General features: G+C 44.1%; 1 protein-coding gene across 2 annotated transcripts in view; it reads right to left on the bottom strand.

Annotated features, from left to right (window-relative positions):
• LOXHD1 (lipoxygenase homology PLAT domains 1) overlaps positions 1 to 18,816 on the bottom strand; it is a 193,735-nt gene that overhangs the window by 141,559 nt on the left and 33,360 nt on the right. For both annotated transcript variants that reach the window (XM_043444370.1, XM_043444369.1), the window contains exons 5-6: positions 13,307 to 13,405; positions 7,202 to 7,350 (exon numbers count right to left, since the gene is read on the bottom strand). In XM_043444370.1, coding sequence (XP_043300305.1) covers positions 7,202 to 7,350; positions 13,307 to 13,405 — 248 coding nt within the window. The remainder of the gene's footprint in view (positions 1 to 7,201; positions 7,351 to 13,306; positions 13,406 to 18,816) is intronic.

An 18,816-nucleotide genomic window follows, 5' to 3' on the forward strand; every position in this document is an offset into this window, starting at 1 on the left:
ACCACTAGCATGACCTGGGAAGCCCCACAAAGGATAAAAACGTGAAAGCCTGCAAGCGTAGTCACTCAGTTGTAACTGACTCTTTGTGATCCCTTGAACTGTAGCCCATCAGGCTCCTCTGTCCATGGAATTTTCTAGGCAAGAATACTGGAGTGGATTGCCATTCCCTTTTCCAGGGCATCTTCTCAACCCCAGGATCGAACCTGGGTCTCCCACATTGCAGACAGATTCTTTACCATCTGAGCCACAAAGGAAGCAAAGAGGATAAACCACCCACAAAAAATGGGGAGCCAAAGATGAAGCTGACAAGAAGGGTTTCTTTCTTTCTGGATCTTTCCAGACTGTTCACAGACACCCCTACACAACCCAGAGCCTAGGGGCCTGATTTCCTCCGGCCTGGGTTAGACATCTCAGTGCAAGCACATGGAGCTGGTCTTAGAGTCAGTACGTTGTAGGTGGATGTAGAGAGTCAACCATGACCCAGAGCAGCCCTCCTCCTTGACGTGGGAATAACATCCACCAACCTGACATAGCCTGGTTGGAGAAGAGGCCTGTTTTGGGCAGAAGAGATGAAACCTCCACACGCAGGGCAATCCAGGGAGACTGAAGGGTCTTCTTCCTCCTGCCCACATGCCAAGGTGCCTGAGATGCAGACAGTCTGGGTGATCCACAATGCTCCCTCTCTGCACCAGTCATGGAGCAGGAAATGAACATAAGACCTACCCGTGTTTCCAATTTTCTGTTTGAAAATGCACATCTGTTATCCAGTCAAGGTGACTTGCTTGACTCATAAGCAGCCATGCCACATTCCAAGAACCATTATTTTTTCTTTTTGTTTGCACTGGGTCTTAGCTGCAGCACTTGAGATCTTCATTTCCACACATGGACTCTCTAGTCGTGGCATGGGGGCTCTGGAGCACGTGGGCTAGTTGCCCCATGGTATATGGGATCTTTGTTCCCCAAACAGGGGTCAAACCTGCATCCTCTCCATTACAAGACAGATTCTTAACCACTGGGCCACCAGAGCACTCCCTAAGATCCACTATTGAACTGTGGTTTACATCTCTAACTCTTAGATCATAGGGCAAGGGACAGGTAAGTTTTAGCACAGGAGGAAAAAAAAAAGATGAAGACTTTGGAGCTTATGAACCCACTTGGAAATAAATCTCAGCTTCCAGGGGTTAGTAGGGGAGACCTGGGCTCATGGAAGAAAGAGGGAATGGTCTATGAGAGAAATTGAAGTTCAGCAAAGGAAGAGGGGTTGGTGGCCTCCTGCTGCCCCCTGCGCCCTATGCCTCACTCATCACACTGAAGTACTGTGCCAGTTGCTAGGTAACATACCACCAACGCGAGTAACTGCAGGCAACAGCATTTGAGTGGCATCACCTCCAACGCTCTGACCCCTTCCTCTACATTTCATTCCTCTCTTCTGAGCCCATCCACGTACCCATTCCTTCATTACTGCCTCAGGCTGCCTCATTCAATAAAGACTTTCAGTGGCTTCTTCTGATCATGCCTGCAGTGGTCCTGCCCTCAGTTACCCCCTGACGTGCTTCAGTTCTCTGAGCCCTGTGCCCTGGCCCTGAGTTGTTCAGTATTCCGGGGCCACCTTCCAACTGCCCCTCATCTGTCCTCCTCCTCCCTGCCCTCCCTGGCAAAGCCCTGCCCGTGTTCACGGCCCAGCTCCAACAGACCCTCCCTGGAGCCTCCTCTGACGCCCAGTCAGGCGCTACTCACCCCAACATTTGTTTGCACCTCATGAAAGATGCTTGCCTCATCCAGCTTTGTATTAAAGTTGGGGTGATTCTGTTTTCTGATTTATAAACCAGGACATTTGGATTGATCAACACTTGTAGGACCCTTAGGACAGAATGTTCATTCACTGAAAGCTGGACTTTCCCTAAAGTTTTGGGATATAAGGTTTCAGTAAGTAACCTGCCTTACAGTAAATAACCTACCTTACTGTAAGTATTCAGGAACTTGTCTTATCTCTTTTAGAGGCAGAACCATGTCCATTGTAACAGTCATTCATAACATAGGGCCTAGGATGTAATAGTCACTCAGTAAATGTTTGTTGAATGTTGAGTATAAATTGGTGACATGAGGCCACGTTGAGTTCCTTGAGGTCCCTGAAATCTGCTCCATGAGTCTCTGTCTCCGCTTCCTGTCAGAGTCAGTGGTACTGGTTGAACTTAAGCTCCCTAAGGCATGTGGCAGGGGACCTACCCAATTCTGGATTTTCTAATGCATGGCACAGTGGAGAGAATCCAGACTTGGAGTCCAGAGGACTGGGAACAGGTCCCACCCCTGTCCCAAAGAGCTACAGGACCTTGGGCAAATCCTCTCCCAAAGCAGATGGGCCAAAGGCAACGCCCACTGGCAGTGTGATGTTCCATCTTGTGACTCTTGTTCTTTGGAGCTGGTGGTTGAGCTGAACTGATCATCTGAATTAATCACAACTGTTGGACTAAGCAGACGTGGGGACCCAAGCCATGTTCAAAGCCTGTGGGAGGGAGATGCCAGCCTCAGGGAAGGAATGAAGAACAGGGGGGTGAGGAGCACACGTGGACAACTGACTAACGAAGAAGAGGAGGGAGGCGACCTATGAAGGCTGTCAGATTTATCCCTCCAAGCCCCCACACAGAAATACCAAAGGAGCAGTTGTCACGTGATGTCCAAGGCAATCAACCAGGCCACTTCTAGAATGGGAGCACTTGCTGTACAGTTGTCGAATGTGGAGATGACGGCAATCTCACGGCACTTTAACTGGTGTCTCTGTGGAGGTGAGGTGAGGAAGGGCAGTGTGGAGACCCAGTCTCCATGGGGAGGCAGGAGGCTAGGGCTGGCTACGCACTGTGTAGTCACAGTGATGAGAGGTAGCCTCTGATTTTCAGGTTGCACTCACTCTGCCTGGGACCTAAAATCCTCTTCTTCCTTCCTCACCAGAATTCCTCCTTCAAGAAAATACCTAGTAAATCCAGGTGTTCCGACCTACAAAATACTAGACTTATTTTTATGTCTTATTCCCAAGGAGTATTTCGGTTTGGCTTAAGTTAAAGGAACAGACTGTTAGGAGCTCTTCAGAAGCCAGTGAACATTTGGAGGCACACTTCCCTTGGGGACCTGCCTGCCAGGCCCTGAACTCACCCCTACACATAATACTGGCCCCAAAGAGAATAACCTATCTCACACTGAAAGTAGCCTGCTTGGCTTCTGGTTTAAAACAGTGTCTGAGGAGCAAACAGAAAGAAGAGAAAAAGAAGCAAAGGAAGGAAGGAGAGTGGGAAGAAGGAAAAATCGTTCTGAAGAATGAAAAGAAGAGCGGGAATCTGGAAAAGACTGAATAAAGGATAAAGAATACAAAAAAAGTATAAAGTATAATAAAGGATAAAGGATACAGAAAAAGAAGACAAGAAACTGTGCTTAATTGCTCAGTTGTGTCTGACTCTGTGTGACCCTGTGGACTGTAGCCCACCAGGATCTTCCGTCCACGGGGATTCTCCAGGCAAGAATACTGGAGTGGGTTGCCATGCCCTCCTCCAGGGGATCTTCCCAACCCAGGGATCAAACTCAGGTCTCCTGCATTGCAGGCGGATTCATTACCATCTAAGCCACCAGGGAAGCCCTACAAGAAACTGATTTGCTTAATAGAATACAACAAAATACAGTCTTTATTAAATAGGAGTGAACATCTTTAAGGATAGGAGGGGCTGCAGCAAAAAGGCAGTAAGATGATATGAAAAGAGAACCAGATCACATGAGGAAACATATCAAGGAAAGCAAAACTGCGTAGCCGCAAATTCATCAGTGCTCTTACAATTCTGCATGACCTTTAAGTATTTCCTAGGAATTATTTGTAGGAAGTAATCATAAATGTGTGTGCAGATAAGCTATGAGAATGTCTGTCATAGCACAGTTTATTTCCTCAATAAGTTTGAGGGAAAAGATTGAAATGTTCAACAAAGAGGAATTGGTTTAATATTTCATGGTATATCTGGGTAGTGAAGTATTATAGTCATTAAAAACTGCATTGTGAAATATCAATATTATTCTGTTTAAATAGCATGAGGAAGTATGTATATTACACTTGAAAATGAAGACAAAGCAGTTTGTAAGACATTGTGCTTATTATGACCCCATTATTTTAAATGACATATGTGTATTAGTTCACAGAAAAATGCCTGGAGGATAGGTATGAAAACATTAACATTGGTTACCTTTGGGTGGTGAAATTATGGTGGTTCAGATTATTTCATTTTTGCTTATTTGTATTTCCTAAACTTTTAACAATGAATATACATATATTACTTTTGTGAGAAGAAAAAATAATTTCAAGAAATATTCAAAACTAAAATGCATATTAATAGGAGAAAGAAATGGAACTGGTGGTATGAAAAAGCAAGTCAATAATAAGGTGGGAGGGAATTTGACAAGTTCTTATGGAATGCAAAGAAAATAGAGATGAAAGAATAAAAGGGAAGCTGAGAGCTTTTGAAAACAGAGAGTGGAGATCCAGTAAATGGATAATTGTTTCCTGAAGAAGAGATCAGAATAAAGCCAGCCAAGAAAGAATCTAGTATATTTTCTGACCTCTTAGTATATTTACTAGATCTCTTTTCTGAGCTGTAAACAAACAAACAAAAAATATCCTAGGCATCATATAAAAGACTTATGTTATAGAGAAGTTAAAAAGGATTCCCTGGTGCCTCAGACAATAAAGAGTCTGCCTGCAATGCGGGAGACCCAAGTTCGATCCCTGGGTCAGGAAGATCCCCTGGAGAAGGAAATGGCAACCCACTCCAGTATTCTTGCCTGGGACATGCCATGGACAGAGGAGCCTGGCAGGCTATAGTCCATGGGATCCCAAAGAGTCGGACACAACTGAGAGACCTCACTTTTCTTTTAAAAACAAAGGAAGGAGGGAAGGAAGGGAAGGGAAGGGAGAGGGGGTGGTGGGAGATGAATGAACTAACAAAGACCTTACTCCTAGACATTATCTGGCAAGAATTTTAAATTATAAATAAAAAGAAAAAATCCTACAAGCATCCTAGCTGAAACAAACACCCCACAAAAGAGGCTGTCCAGAAAGAAACAAAAGTCTGTGCGACTTCCATATCGAATTTCAAAAGGTAATGGAACAAGATTTTCAGCGTTTGAAAGGAAAAGTGTTCTTACCCTGTATCTCACACGTTGTTGTGCTGCCCTTTCCTTTGAGCATGAAGATGACAAAAGGACATGTTTCAAAGGAAAGCACAAGGGATTAGGGTCCAGGTGACCAAGGAGGAACCTGACCTCACGAGGTACAGCTGAACGACTATGTCAAGGTCACCCTCAGGCCCTCGGGTGCACTTTGCAGCTCCCTCAGCTACTCCTGCGTTTTCACTTTGACAATCTTCTTTCCCAGGATGAAGGGACTCATCAAGGTATCTCTCTGTGCCCCATTCTGGCTGAGGTCATAAAGCACACTGCCTCCTCTGTGCTGAGGACACACTTCTGCCTGGACATTGGCTCTCTAGGTTCTGGATTCCTGCCCCCTTTCTTCTCCAATCCAAGCAGCAGCTCCACTTAACCTGCGGGAACCCTATTCAGCATCAGGCTGGCTGCTCTTACAGCCAGGAAGCCCCCTCTTTCCAAAAGAAACTTGGCCATTCCTTGCTTTGCTGATTCAGCACCCTGTCCCATGCCAAGAGCTGGGGAGGTGCCCTCAAGGAAATTTCAGGCTAGTTATGGAGAGACATGTGGCAGACACGCAAGGATTCTTACTCAACACCCTTTCTAATCACCTTCTTAGCCTACTTCTGCCATAACGGCTGGAAAACCTACTTGAAGTCCCAATTTCCAGTACAGTTAGGGTGGCCCATGACACATGCAGAGGTTCCAAACAGGGTTATGTTTCTCTCAAAATAAGGCAAGGCATGCCATCAAAAAAAAGTCCTTCCCCTTTGGTCTTCTCTTTTTTTCCTGCCTGGAACACAGATAAGATGCCTAGAGGTTCAACAGCCAACATGTGATCGTGAGACAAGTTGGAGAATGAAAGCCACTGTGCTGAGGATGGTGACCCAGCGAGAGAGCAGGTCTCAGAAAGCTGCTGCACCAGCCCTGAGCTGGCCACATCTGGATTTCACGTGAGATGAGAAAAATAAGCCCTTGATTGCACCTCAATTTCTGATCTTTGCAGCCAAGCACATTCCTAACTGCCACAGCATGGTATACGAAATTAAGGAGTAACAAAACCTCAACTATTCAGACAGCCTCATTCTCAGTAGTCAGATTATTATAAATCCAAGAGTGTTATGTTTTTAAGCAGTAAGACCTTTTCAAAATATTTTTCAAAATACGTCACACATCCATTTTTTCCTATCATTCTATGATGAGCTGAAAGATGTGGATAGCCTCATGACTAAGGAAAACACATGCAAAGGCTGGTAGCCAATTTTCTAAATGACCTCAGACTTCCATGATCGTTCAATATTCTTTTGACTTTTTCTGTCTTCTCTGTCTCTCCACTGCAATTCTCAATAACCCCACCAATTTCAGTGTCTCTTTTTACCTCTAATTTTCTGCTATATAGATTTAAAATTACGAGTAGCAATTTGCTAGAAGGGATTATAAGCAAGCATTAGACTGAGTGAGAATCTGAGGGGTCTTGCTTTCAAAGTCAGGGCAGGGTAAGGTAGTACCTGGGGCATGAGCTCTTCTTGTGAAATTTAAGCCAGATAGATCTCAGCTTCTCAGAAGCCTTTTTGTTTTCTTCTTGACTCTTAACTTTGTCCTGGTTAGGTAAAATTATGAGGACCTGAGATCCAGAAGTTTGAGGTACAAAGCAATGACCCAAGATAAGTTACAAGGTAGCTTATGATTAAGGTGAAATGAATGCTACAAGCCAGCAGGGTTATAGACACTCGTGGGAGGGAGAGGTTCTGGTGGTCAGAGTCAGGGAAGGCTTAGTGACAGAGCCCTGCAGGAGGATCAGACCCTGGATGGGTGCAGATGAGAGAAGCGGTCCTTCTGGGAAGGTGATAGATAACACAGGCAAAGCCTGGGAGGCTGTGGGGAGAGCAGCATGGCTGACCGGGGGCTTAGGTAGAAGGGTGGAGGCTGATGGACCTAAGGAGGGAATCTAGGTCTGAAGTACAGCCTCTGAGGAGCCAGAACTCCCCCTTCCCAGGCCAAGGGACTGCAAACAGGCAGCTGAACCCACCTTGGACAGGAACCAGCCTGCAGACGCCCCCTTGTTGTTGTGGCCAACATTGATCTTTATGAGCTGCCCCAGGTCGGGGGCATCCAACATGAACTTGTCTTCAGCCCCCTTTTCAAAGTTGTCCTTTTCATTCTCCAGCCTACGCTCACCTGTATGCACAGACACACAAGAAAGTTACTTGTACGAAGGAGACCAGAGGAGGAGAGAGAACCGGCTCCAAACTTTAATGGGCCGCCCACTGCAGAATGGTCTCAAAAGTCACCATGTGGGCGGCTGTGGGTGGGGACAGGCAGTATGTGGACACTCTCTGTACTCCACTCGATTTGGCTGTGAACCTAAAACTACTCTAAAGAATAGAGTTTATTAATTTTTTTAAAAGGGTAGCTTCACCCCGAGATCTACAGACTCCTTAAATCCCTCCAGCTGCCAGTCAAGGCCGAGGCTCACCTTGCGTGTGGCCTGTGCCCAGGACCCATAACTGGGTTTCTGAGTTCTGCCTTAGCCTGGCTCCCCACCCTAGCAAACCCATCTGCACCCCAGCCCCTGGACCTGAGGCCTTGCCTTGGTTTACCTGAACAAGGAGCACAACCGTGGTCATTGGTCCACGGGCTGTGGCTGGGACCCTAACATCAGCCAGCAGGCTGCCTTAGGCTTGACTCCTCTGGAAAACGGCAGTGAGAACTATCACCAGACTCTGCTGCGTGTTTAACTTTTTCTTTTCCCCCTCTCTTGCTCCTTCTCACAATCTAAGAGGGAAGTATTATTAACTCTGTCTTGCAGATGATGAAACTGAAACTTGGAGAAGTGAAACAACTTGCCAGAAGTCACACAGGTATTAAGCACATAGTTAGGGCTTGAGCTAACCTGTTCCTTCTAGTTTTGAGTTTTCCATGATCACCTTCCCAAGTCTACCAGTCATGTTAACCCTTACAAGCCCATTTAAGCACCAGATTTTTGCTTCTCCATCCTGTTTTCTTTCTTTTCCAGAAGTTGATTCCTTAAATTTTTCTAAATTTTAGATTGCCACAACTCACACATATAGAAAATATTAGACATTCATGTACTCCCCACTCAGATATAAGAGGTATAACAGATATTAACATTTTGTGTAATTAACATAGGCCTTTCTCTTTTTTAAAGGAAATTAAACACAACAGGTAGGTCTAAAGCCTCATGGCCCATCCCTTCACCTGCCACACCCTGCCACAAGCAAACACATCATCAACTGGCATCCATTATTTTCATGAATTTTTGTTTGTGCATGTATGTATCCATAAAGAACATATACTATTTTGCATGTTTTAGAATGTTACATAAATAACATCACAGTGAACATCGTTCTGTTTTGACAAGTTCCTTGTCTGTACTGTAGGAATGATAAGGACTCCACCTCATAGGAGCTGTTTCGAGGATTAACTGAATGAAGGTGTGCAAAGCCCTTAGGGTAGTGCCCGGAGTGTGGTAGGTAGGTGCCATGTTAGGAGCTGGGATTCTTACTGTTGCTCGTGTTACCATCATCCTATCCTCACACACCCTTGTGCAACTTACTTTTCTTAAGAATATCACTCCTTGAGATTATTCTGTTGATGCTAGTAACCGAATTCATCCAACTGCTGTATAACAGTCATTGAATGAAGAAAACACACTTCTGTGTTCATTCTTTCACATTTGGGTTGTTTCTATTTGATTGCTATTGTAAATAGCACTGAAATGGACTCTCTAGTACTAAACTTCTGCCGTACATTTGTAAGAACTGATCTGACTGGACATCTACAGAGTTTCTGGATATTGAGATGTGCTCATCTTCAGTGTATTAGCTATTGCAAAAGCACCTTCAGAGATGGTTGTATTACATCAGTTATCACCAGCAGCCCTTGAGGGTTCCCATTCCCCGTAATCATTGTTAACATATGTATTTAAACCTCTGTTTCATGTGTGGACAATGGTGTCTAATTACGGTTTTAGTTTGCATTCCTTTCACTATTTGAAAAGACTGAAAGATGTTCATATATATACATATATTTTGAGATTGGTTCATATATATATTGGCCATTCAGGCTTTGCTTGTCCATAATTTTTCTGTTCATTTACTTTATTATATTTTTCTATTGTCTTTCCTTTGTCTGTGGTCTTTCCTTTTCTTTGTCTTTGTCTATTGTTTTTGTCTGTCCTTTTTTCATACAGACATTTTCTTGTTTTAATGGACTTTATCAATATTTCCTTTTCTTGTTTGTACTTTTCGTGAATTGTTCAAGAAACTCTATCCTAAACTGAGATTTTTAAAAGACACACTCTTAAAGTTTCTTCTAAAAAGTCATAGTTTGCTTTTTCACATTTAAATCTCTAGCGCATCTGGAACTTATTTTTGTGTGTGGTGAAAGGTAAAAAGATTGACTTTTATCTTTCCTCATATGGCTAGACAACTGTTTTAACACCAGTAATTTAATATTTCATCCTTTCTGCTCAGATTTATAATGACACTGTCTGTGTATTTCTAGACTCTTTATTCTATTGGTTTATTTGTTTATCCTTCTATACATATCACATTGTTATAGTTTTTGGAGATTTGAATATTTTAGTATTTGGAGGGCAAATATCTTCATATTATTAATATTGTCAATATTATTTTCATTATTCAAAATTGTCCTGGCAACACTTAGCCCTTGTGGACATGAATTTAATAGCAGTTTAAGCCATGGAATATTGCCTTTTGGGAATTTGACTGAAACTGCATTGCATTTATAGAATAACTTGAGAAATTTGGACATCTTACTGAGTTTAAGTCTTTTCTCATCCCTAAGTATAATATATTTTTCCATTTTTTTAGGTATTCTTGCATGTTATTAAGTAGAAATTTTTATTTTTTCCAGAGTTTTTATTAGATACCAAATTGCTAGTATAAATCACATATTTTTAAATAATATGTTTGCTTACTGTTTTTATTAATATTTTTGTATTAATTATATCCAGAACCTTTATTAAACTTTCTCATGGTTCTAATGATTTTTTAAATTCTCTTGGATTTTATAGGTGATCATTAATTTTTTTGAAAATTAAATGTTTCTAAATGGGGTAAAAGGTTTGAGTTTCTTCTGATTTTATTGATTTATGATCAAAGAATGTTGTCTCTCTGTTATTGATTCATTTGCATTTGTCTTTATGCAATTGAAAAGAATGTATATTCTCTACCCACTGGATTTAGGAATCTACATACTTTCATCAGACCAAGGTTATTAACCATTGTTAAAATCTGCAACCATACTAAATTTTTATCTATTTGACTTATCAATTACTGAGAGTGTTGTATTAAAATCTTCCACTATGATTATGTACTTGTCAAGTTTCTCCAAGAATTTTATTACTTTTTGCTTCACATGTATTGAAAATATGTTGCTAAATCTATACAAGTTCAGAATTATCCTATCTTCCAGGTTAATTGCTCTTTTTGTCATTCTGATACTTATTTCTAATGAAGTGTTTTGTCTGAAAGTTTAATTTGATGGGTATTAATATAGCTACACCAGCTTCTTTCCTGTAGACGGTATGTTCTTGGTATACTTTCATTTTATGTATTCTCAGAAATTTGTGTCTCATATATTTAAGCTGGATTTTATTTCTTTTAATTTAATATGAGAACATTTATTCTTTAGTGGATGAATTTAGTTTAGTTTATTTCTATTTATTGTATTATTTACACATTTATCTTACTTTTTGCCATTAGCATGCTTTTTCTTTCTTCATTTCCTGACTTCTATTGGATTGATTGAGTCTTTATCCCCTTTCATTTCCTCTCCTAGTTTAGAACTTATGCATTTCTCTTTGGGGTGCTTAGTTTTACAATTTTAATATGCATACTTGATGTATCAAAGTCTAAAGTTAATTATTCTTTGAAGTTAGTGAATGGACGGCAACCAAGATATGCTTTAATTCTTATTATCTCCTTTCTTTCTCAAATATCACTGTGTTTTAGTGTTTAGGGTCCACATCCACATTTTCTCATGTCTTGATAATAGTTATTATTAATAGTATCATTTTGTACAGTTATTGCTTCCTTAAATTTGTTACATAATTATCATTTTTTGGCTCACCTTTATTTCTTAGATCTCACACACTTCTTCTGGGTACAATTTTCTTTTTCTTAAAGTATATTCTTCAGGAGTTTAAGCATGAGTCTATGAAAAACTCATGTTTAAGCATGTGTCTATGAGTGGTAAGTCTTATTTCTCTTTGTTTGCTTGGAAATCCATTAATTTTGCCCTCATTCTGGAATAGTTGAGTATAGAATTCTAGGTTTGGCTACACCATACAGCTTGTGGGATTGTAAGAAATCTTAGTTCCTTGACCAGGGATTGAACCCAGGCCCTCAGCAGTAAGGGCATGGAGTCCTAACTACTGGACCCCAGGGAATTCCCAGAGGATTGAAAATATTATCCCATGAACTTATATCCTCAATAGGCTGCTGATAGGAATTTGATATCAATCTAATTGTCTTTATAGAAGATAATCCACCAAATCTGGTTACTTTTAAGATCTTTCTCTTGACCTTTGGGGTCACCATAACGTATCTAAATGAAGATCTGTTCTTATTTATTCTGGTCAGTGTCTTTTGTTACTTTAATCTGAAGATTCATATCTTTGCTTAATTCTGAAAAAATCATGATCAGCCATTATCTCTTCAAATATTTCCTCTCACCTATTCTGTGTATTCTGTTTCTGAAACTCCTGTTCAGCACGTCAAGGCGTATTCCCTCCTCCACATCTCATGACCTCTTACTGGTATTTTTCCAACCTTTTATGTCTCTGACACATCTGTATATTTTGTTTATATTTTTCTACAGTTCGCTAATTATCTATTCAACAATTTCTAATTGTGTTGTTTAACCCATCCACTAAGTGTTTATATTTAGTAACTGTATTTTCAGTTCCTGTATTTTTGCTTCCTATATTGGTCATGGGGGCTTCCCATGTGGCTCAAGGTAAAGAATCTGCCTGCCAATGCAGTCTACAGTCCGTGGGATCACAAGAGTTGGACATGACTTAGCAACTAAACCACTGGCATGGAACAAATTTTCTCTACCTGAGGGGTAGAGTTCCCAAGTCACATTTGCAGTGTAAAATGACACCTCAAGCCCACCTATATATAAGCCTAAGTTATCAATTCCCCAGCAATTGTCTTTTTAATATACAGTTCTTACAGAGATATGCTTACTGTACTGAGGAGCAATTTTTTTTTCCTAGTCTATTGTTTCACTGAAGATGTTCCTGTGAACTTCTAGGGATCCTGGCTCTTTTGTATATTTTGCCTCATACAGAGCCAGAATATAATTTCTGACCCCAAATGTGTATGGAAATTTATCCTATAGATTGTTAAACATGAAGGTTTCCTTCTTCCAAGATTCAGAGCATCCATTTGTAGCTAATATTTTGGTTTTAAATTCTCTCATTTCTGACACTTGGAGATTTCTCTTTTTTTTCTTATAATTCCAGCAATGCATTTTAAATTATTTAATAGATTATGTCCAAAATTCGTGTCTCTGAAGCTTTTCTGATTCCTATAGTATTCCTTTAAATTGGCAGAAGCAGGAGCGAACCACCTGTCTCAGTAGTTCTACTGGCCTGAACCTCCTTCCAACACCTACAGCTGGGTCTGTGCCCTCAGTTCCTGGTCCACCTATGAGGCCAAGAGCAATATTCCCCCTGCCCCATTCTTACCTGCCCCAAACTGCTGCAGTGAGTCAGGCCGTGCCCAGTCACATCCCAAAATATAATTCAAGATGGGCATGGAGCTTAGGGAGATAGAGTGAGTGAGAATGAATCCCCTGGAAATGTGGAGCTTGGGTCTATTCTAGGATGCAGGATGGCTTAAAATCAATTCAAAAGCCAAGCGCAGCTTATTCTGAAAACACATCATTCACATAAACTTGACCCAAAGGGCACCATGCTGCCCGAGGAAGGCCATGACAATGCGTATCACAAGAAGAAGAGAGAGGCTCAAGAGAAGAGCCTAGAGGAGCCTGGAGTTGCCTTCCTCTGCCAGGAGGGTGGGAAACAGCCCACTTAAGAAGAAGTTCTGGGAGTGGCTTGAGAAGAGTTTAAATCTATTACCTGTGTCTCCATACTCTCCAAAGATATTGATGAAGACGTCAGCATCAGTCCCTGCACCGATGACATCACCAGTGTACACTTTGACTTCATACTTGTTACCTGGAAATGAAGACAGAGAAAGTGTCAGCTCGTTCCGATCCTGAGCAGAGAAGAACAGAGGCCTCAAAGTAGCTACCACACCATCCACCCTTCTTTCCAGCAGCACATGAATTGTCACCGTTACTGTCAATAACTGAGCAAGACTCAAGTCACCTGACTGGGTTTCAAGTGGTCATTGCTCAACATTGCTGATTTGTGCATGCAGAGCACAAATCAGGGGGAGAGGGGACTTCTGTTTTCATCTACTAACTTGTTGCCTTGGGATGCATGAGTCAATCCAAATGCAACTAGCCCACCAGCATATCTCCCCTGGATACTGAAATGACTCCAGCTGGGCCCACTGCCTCTATGCTATTTTTGCCAATCTGTTCTCTACACTGCCTCACGTTATAAAAATTCATTGGAGAAAACTGATTATGCAAATAAAAACCAAATTTATATATAAATTGTCAAGGCCATAACCAATGCAAAGACCAGTGCAACCAATAAGAGCCAACAAATACACATTTTGGCATCATTTCATTTAAAGACCTATATCTGCTTCCTGTATCTTGCTCCATTTTTTTAAACAGAAATCCATTCTCTGTAACCCCAAAATGCTTCAGTTTTCGCCATGGCCTCAAGAGGGGGCGGTGTTCAATGTAAACTTGACAGCATGTTAAGCCATACCTAAATCTTCCCAACCAGATCTTGCCTTAGAGTGGGGAGCAAAAGCCAGGAGTTTCTATGTGCTGCAAAAGGGAGATTCCTCTAGATTTTCTTTGTGGGCCAACAATTCTAAGGGCTGAGGCAACTTTCCCTTATCTTTCCCCTTGCTGCCATAGCTTTCTATTTTTATGTTCCAGAATCTTTTTTTAGATGTCTTATGCCCAATATATGGGGTTCCCAGTTGGCACTAGTGGAAAGAAGCCATCTGCCAATGCAGGAGACATAAGAGACATGGGTTCGATCCCTGGGTTGGGAAGATCCCCTGAAGGAGAGAATAGCAACCCACTCCAGTATTCTTGCCTGGAAAATCCCATGGAGAGAGGAGCCTGGCGGGCTATACTCCCTAGGGTTTGCAAAGAGTTGGACATTACTGAAGCACCTTAGCACATACACATGAACATGCCTAGTATATGAAGCCAATAAAAGGTATTTAACTGAGGCCCGAATCCTAGCCCCTCTGCCTGCCTCCTCCCTAGAGCTTTCCTCAGTGTCCCAGGCCCCAGAGGTCTTTCTCCCTGTGCTCCTTGGCTCTGCCATGTAGTCGGTGACAATGATTTCCCAGTTTCACCATCTCCTCCCTGTTCTGTTTGCTGTTTCCCGCAGGTGAGGCTTGTAAGTTCCTTAAGAACTTAAAAGAGGACTGGGAGCAGGACTTCCTTCTCTCATATGATTTCTCTCATAGCTCCTAGCACAGTGCTGGGCACATATTTGTCTCACTGAGTATATTGAAAAGCTCATTGAATTTCCTAAATCTCAAAGTCTGGTGAAGTTGCTCAGGGCAAAGGACTGAGGTGTGGAGGTGAGAACAAAGCCAGTTTTCTCCCTTCACACCTTGAGGCCTGCCCAGCAGTACAGGGCTGCCCTCTAAGAGGGCACAGTGCAGAATTCTGCAGCGGATCCGTGGAGGACTCCCCACCCACACAGTCCTGAAGGCTGAGCTTTGACCGGCTGAGGACCTTGAGCTCAGAGGGAGCAATGTCTTCTCTTTTTCTCCTCAATCTCTACTTGGCAAAACCCATCCAGGGGAGAGAAGACCCTCCAATCCTCGTCCCCACATGTAGGCTCCAGTAGGACAGTTGTTCTCAGATTCCCACCCCCTCTTGCTTCACCACAAAGATACTTCTGAGATGGGAACCGAGCCAAGCCTTCAGACATGCAAACCCTGGCTCAGTGACTTGAAACTTGGGCCACATTTGGGCTCCCTGGGGAGCCTGTTAACATGGCTGCCTTCCAGGCACCCTTCATCACGTGGGTCATCAGCAGATCCTGCTCTTGGTCATCCTCCAGGGCCAGAGGCCTCCCTCAGGGGTGGTTCTTTCCTCCTCTGGCTGGGAGGGCCTCTGAGAGTCACTCGCTTTGGTTCACATCCTTTCTCAGGCGCAGTCAGAGCTCACAAAGAGACAAGACCCCTCTGCTGGGCTGGAGGTACCACGATGGTGTGGGGACAGGGAGAGGCTCTGAAGGCCTCTGCTGAGCATCAGAGGGGCAACAGGACCCCAAAGGGAACTGGGCACAGTGAAGCAGGAGAAAGGACGAGGGGACTGGGGGATGTTTGCTGAAGGAGTACAGACACTCTGAGTCATTCCAGAAGGCAGATTTTGAATTAGTGGGATGAAGTATAAAGAGGGATATTGTAGCTCACCAAAAGAAACATTTTCTAGTATCTAGGGCTCTTCAACAAGGACTGGGATACCCTTGGAGGAAGTGAGTTCCCATCCCCAGAGACCCCTAGGCGCTCACTCTGTGCCAAGCACACAGTGAGGAGACATCTCACAGCTCCTTGCACAGTGCTGGGCACATATGAGCATCTCACTGAGTATGTCAGGGACTCTGGAGAAAATGGCAGAGGTGAGGGATGTGAGAACACTGGGTCCTCTGTGGTCTGCAAGTCCGTGACGTTTGACAAGGAGTGGTAGCCTTGCAGACTGTGGAGGGAAGCCAGGAGAACAGGGAGGCGTCTCAGAGGGTGGGAGAGGTAACCAGGACCCACAAAGATGAGGCCAGGGAAGCAGGAACCCACCAAGGGCTTAGGGAACACACATCCTAGTCCTGGGAAAGCCCAGGGAAGCAGAGAACCAGGGCTGAAGTGAGGCAACAGGGGCGGCAAGCCAAGGGTCAGGGACCAATAGGCCAGAGAAAGCTTCCAGGCCTTTCCAGGTGAGGCGACCAGGGGCTGATGCCCAGGGGTCAGGAAGCCAGATGAACAGGATGCAAGGGGAAGTCAATTCTGAAACAAAACTGCTGCTGCTGCTGCTGCTGCTGCTAAGTCACTTCAGTCGTGTCCAACTCTGTGCGACCCCATAGACGGCAGCCCACCAGGCTCCCCTGGCCCTGGGATTCTCCAGGCAAGAACACTGGAGTGGGTTGCCATTTCCTTCTCCAGCGCATGAAAGTGAAAAGTGAAAGTGAAGTCGCGCAATCGTGTCCGACTCTTAGCGACCTCATGGACTGCTAGACTGTCCTAAACTCTGTGGGACTTCTGCAGCAGAATGAGACCCGGGGCCCCCATGCAGTTGGCTGAATGGAGAGCCTGTGGCCTTTGATCACACTGAGGAGGGGCCAAGAACTGCTTTTTAAATCCATTCTTTAAAGGCCCCATAGACAGACAATGAAGCTTATTTTATTACTGTTCTCTTTTCCCCGTATTTCCTCTTCAAGCAGAAGCCCTAGGTATCTGATTACCCATTTTCCAAGCAAAGCCCAGGGCCCAGCGTCCATCCTGAGTTGTGATAAAAGTATAAAAGCAGGCCTTCATCCCCTCACAGGTGGCAAACGGCCAGTGTGGTACAGCTAGACTTCCTCTTCAGTGGTCGCATGAGAGCCCCCCAACTTCCTGCAATCAGAGTTTCAACAAGCACAGGCTTTCCATTCTGGTTACAGGTGGGTGTTTCAGCCAGGGGGAAAGGGGAAGAGCCAATAAAAACCCCCACCCCAGAGGCCAAGGGAGCAAGGCGGCCTGGAGAAAGACAATGAGAAGAAAGGTGGAAAGAAGGGGCCAGAATGACCCACCTTCTTGGGCAAATAATACTAAACATTCATATGGGCCTTGCAGTTCACAAGGCACTTGCCTGTCCTTGTGATCCATGCAAGGGCCACATGAGGTGGGCAGGTAGCGAGGACATTCTCGCTGACAGATGAGGAAACTGAGGCTCAGAGAGCAAGGACACACAGCTGCTAAATGTTGCCAGCAAGGCTCAAACCAGGTCTTTTGTCTCCAAATCCAGGGCTGCTTCCAGAATACTTCATGGGCTCTCAGGCTCTTGACCAGGGGCTGGCAACGTTATTCTGTGAGTACCTGATATTAAATATTCTCGGCCTTGCAGGCCTCCCGGTCTCTGCTGCAATTCCTGAGCTCGGCTACTGTAGCACCAAGCAGCGGCCCACAGTCCTATGTCAATGCTACATGAGCAAATGGGCCCAGCTGCGTTCCAAGGAAACTTTATTTATGGACATGGACACTTGAACTTCACAGAACTTTCCTGTGTCATGAAATACTCTTCTTGTTTTGATTTCTTCTCAATCTTCCAAATATGTAAATGCCTTTCTAGACTCAGAGTCCACACAAAGACAGGTGACAGGCCAGGTGTGGCCATCCCCTGCTCTATGTTATCTTGTGCACCATCCTGTGTGTTTCTGGACAGAGGACTGCAGACCCCTCTGCTCTCTGGGGCCTGGATGGGAGCAGTGCTACCTAGCCCAGGGGAGTCAGTTATTTACAGGATGATCATAGCGCATCCTCACTGCTAGCTTCCCTGGTGGCTCAGATGGTAAAAGCGTCTGCTTGCAATGTGGGAGACCCGGGTTCGATCCCTGGGTGGGGAAGATCCCCTGAAGAAGGAAATGGCAACCCATTCCAGTACTCTTGCCTACAAAATTCCATGGATGGGGGAGCCTCGTAAGCTACAGACCATGGGGTCACAAAGAGTCGGACATGACTGAGTGACTTCACTTTCACTTTCACCACTAGCTAAGCAGCTCAGGGCTCTAAAGGTTGGGGAATGACTGCCCTTTCTCTGCCGGGGTGGGGAATGAAAAGGACCATGAACGGTGCTCCGTTTTCCCTGCCCCTCACAGTGCTGTGTGACTGGGCAGAAGCTGCCATTCCTTTGAGTCCGATTGAGAAGAGGGGCTAGTCTAATCTGGGGATTCCTGAAGGTGGGGACAATAGCAGGTCCAGTTCTGCAAACTTAGGCCTCGTGCCTTTCAGCTCATTGCCTGGTTGTGAACGAGCAAGGAGTAGAGATGAGAAGAAAGGGGAAGGTCAAGGTGGAGGAGGAGCTGGCAAGCTGAGTTCATCGCTCTTCCTGAGCAGCATGGGAGAAATGGGGACTAGAGATGGCCTGCCCCAGCCCTGGAGTTGGCCTGTGGTTTACCTGTTTGGCATATTATCTGTTATAAAATTTTCCCTAGAACTATTTCTCTCTGACCTTTCATCAGGGTTACCATTAGCCCACACAGTGCCTGTGTGCAGATGAGATAAAGGGAGCCTTTCCTCAAGACACTTGACTGCCATCTGTTGGATAACTGTCATAATAAATGCATAAACCCACAGTCCCTATGCTGTGAAAGGGCTCTCTTTACATAGTCACCCTGGAGCCGGGTACAGCCCACACACCTGAAACCAGGTAGTAACCTCCTTCCTCCAAAGGTCAGCATGAGCTCAAGGAGAACAGACTAATTGAAACATTGACCTGAACAAATAC

The sequence above is a fragment of the Cervus canadensis genome, chromosome 23 (assembly GCF_019320065.1).
Source record: "Cervus canadensis isolate Bull #8, Minnesota chromosome 23, ASM1932006v1, whole genome shotgun sequence".
Classification (NCBI taxonomy): Eukaryota; Metazoa; Chordata; class Mammalia; order Artiodactyla; family Cervidae; genus Cervus; species Cervus canadensis.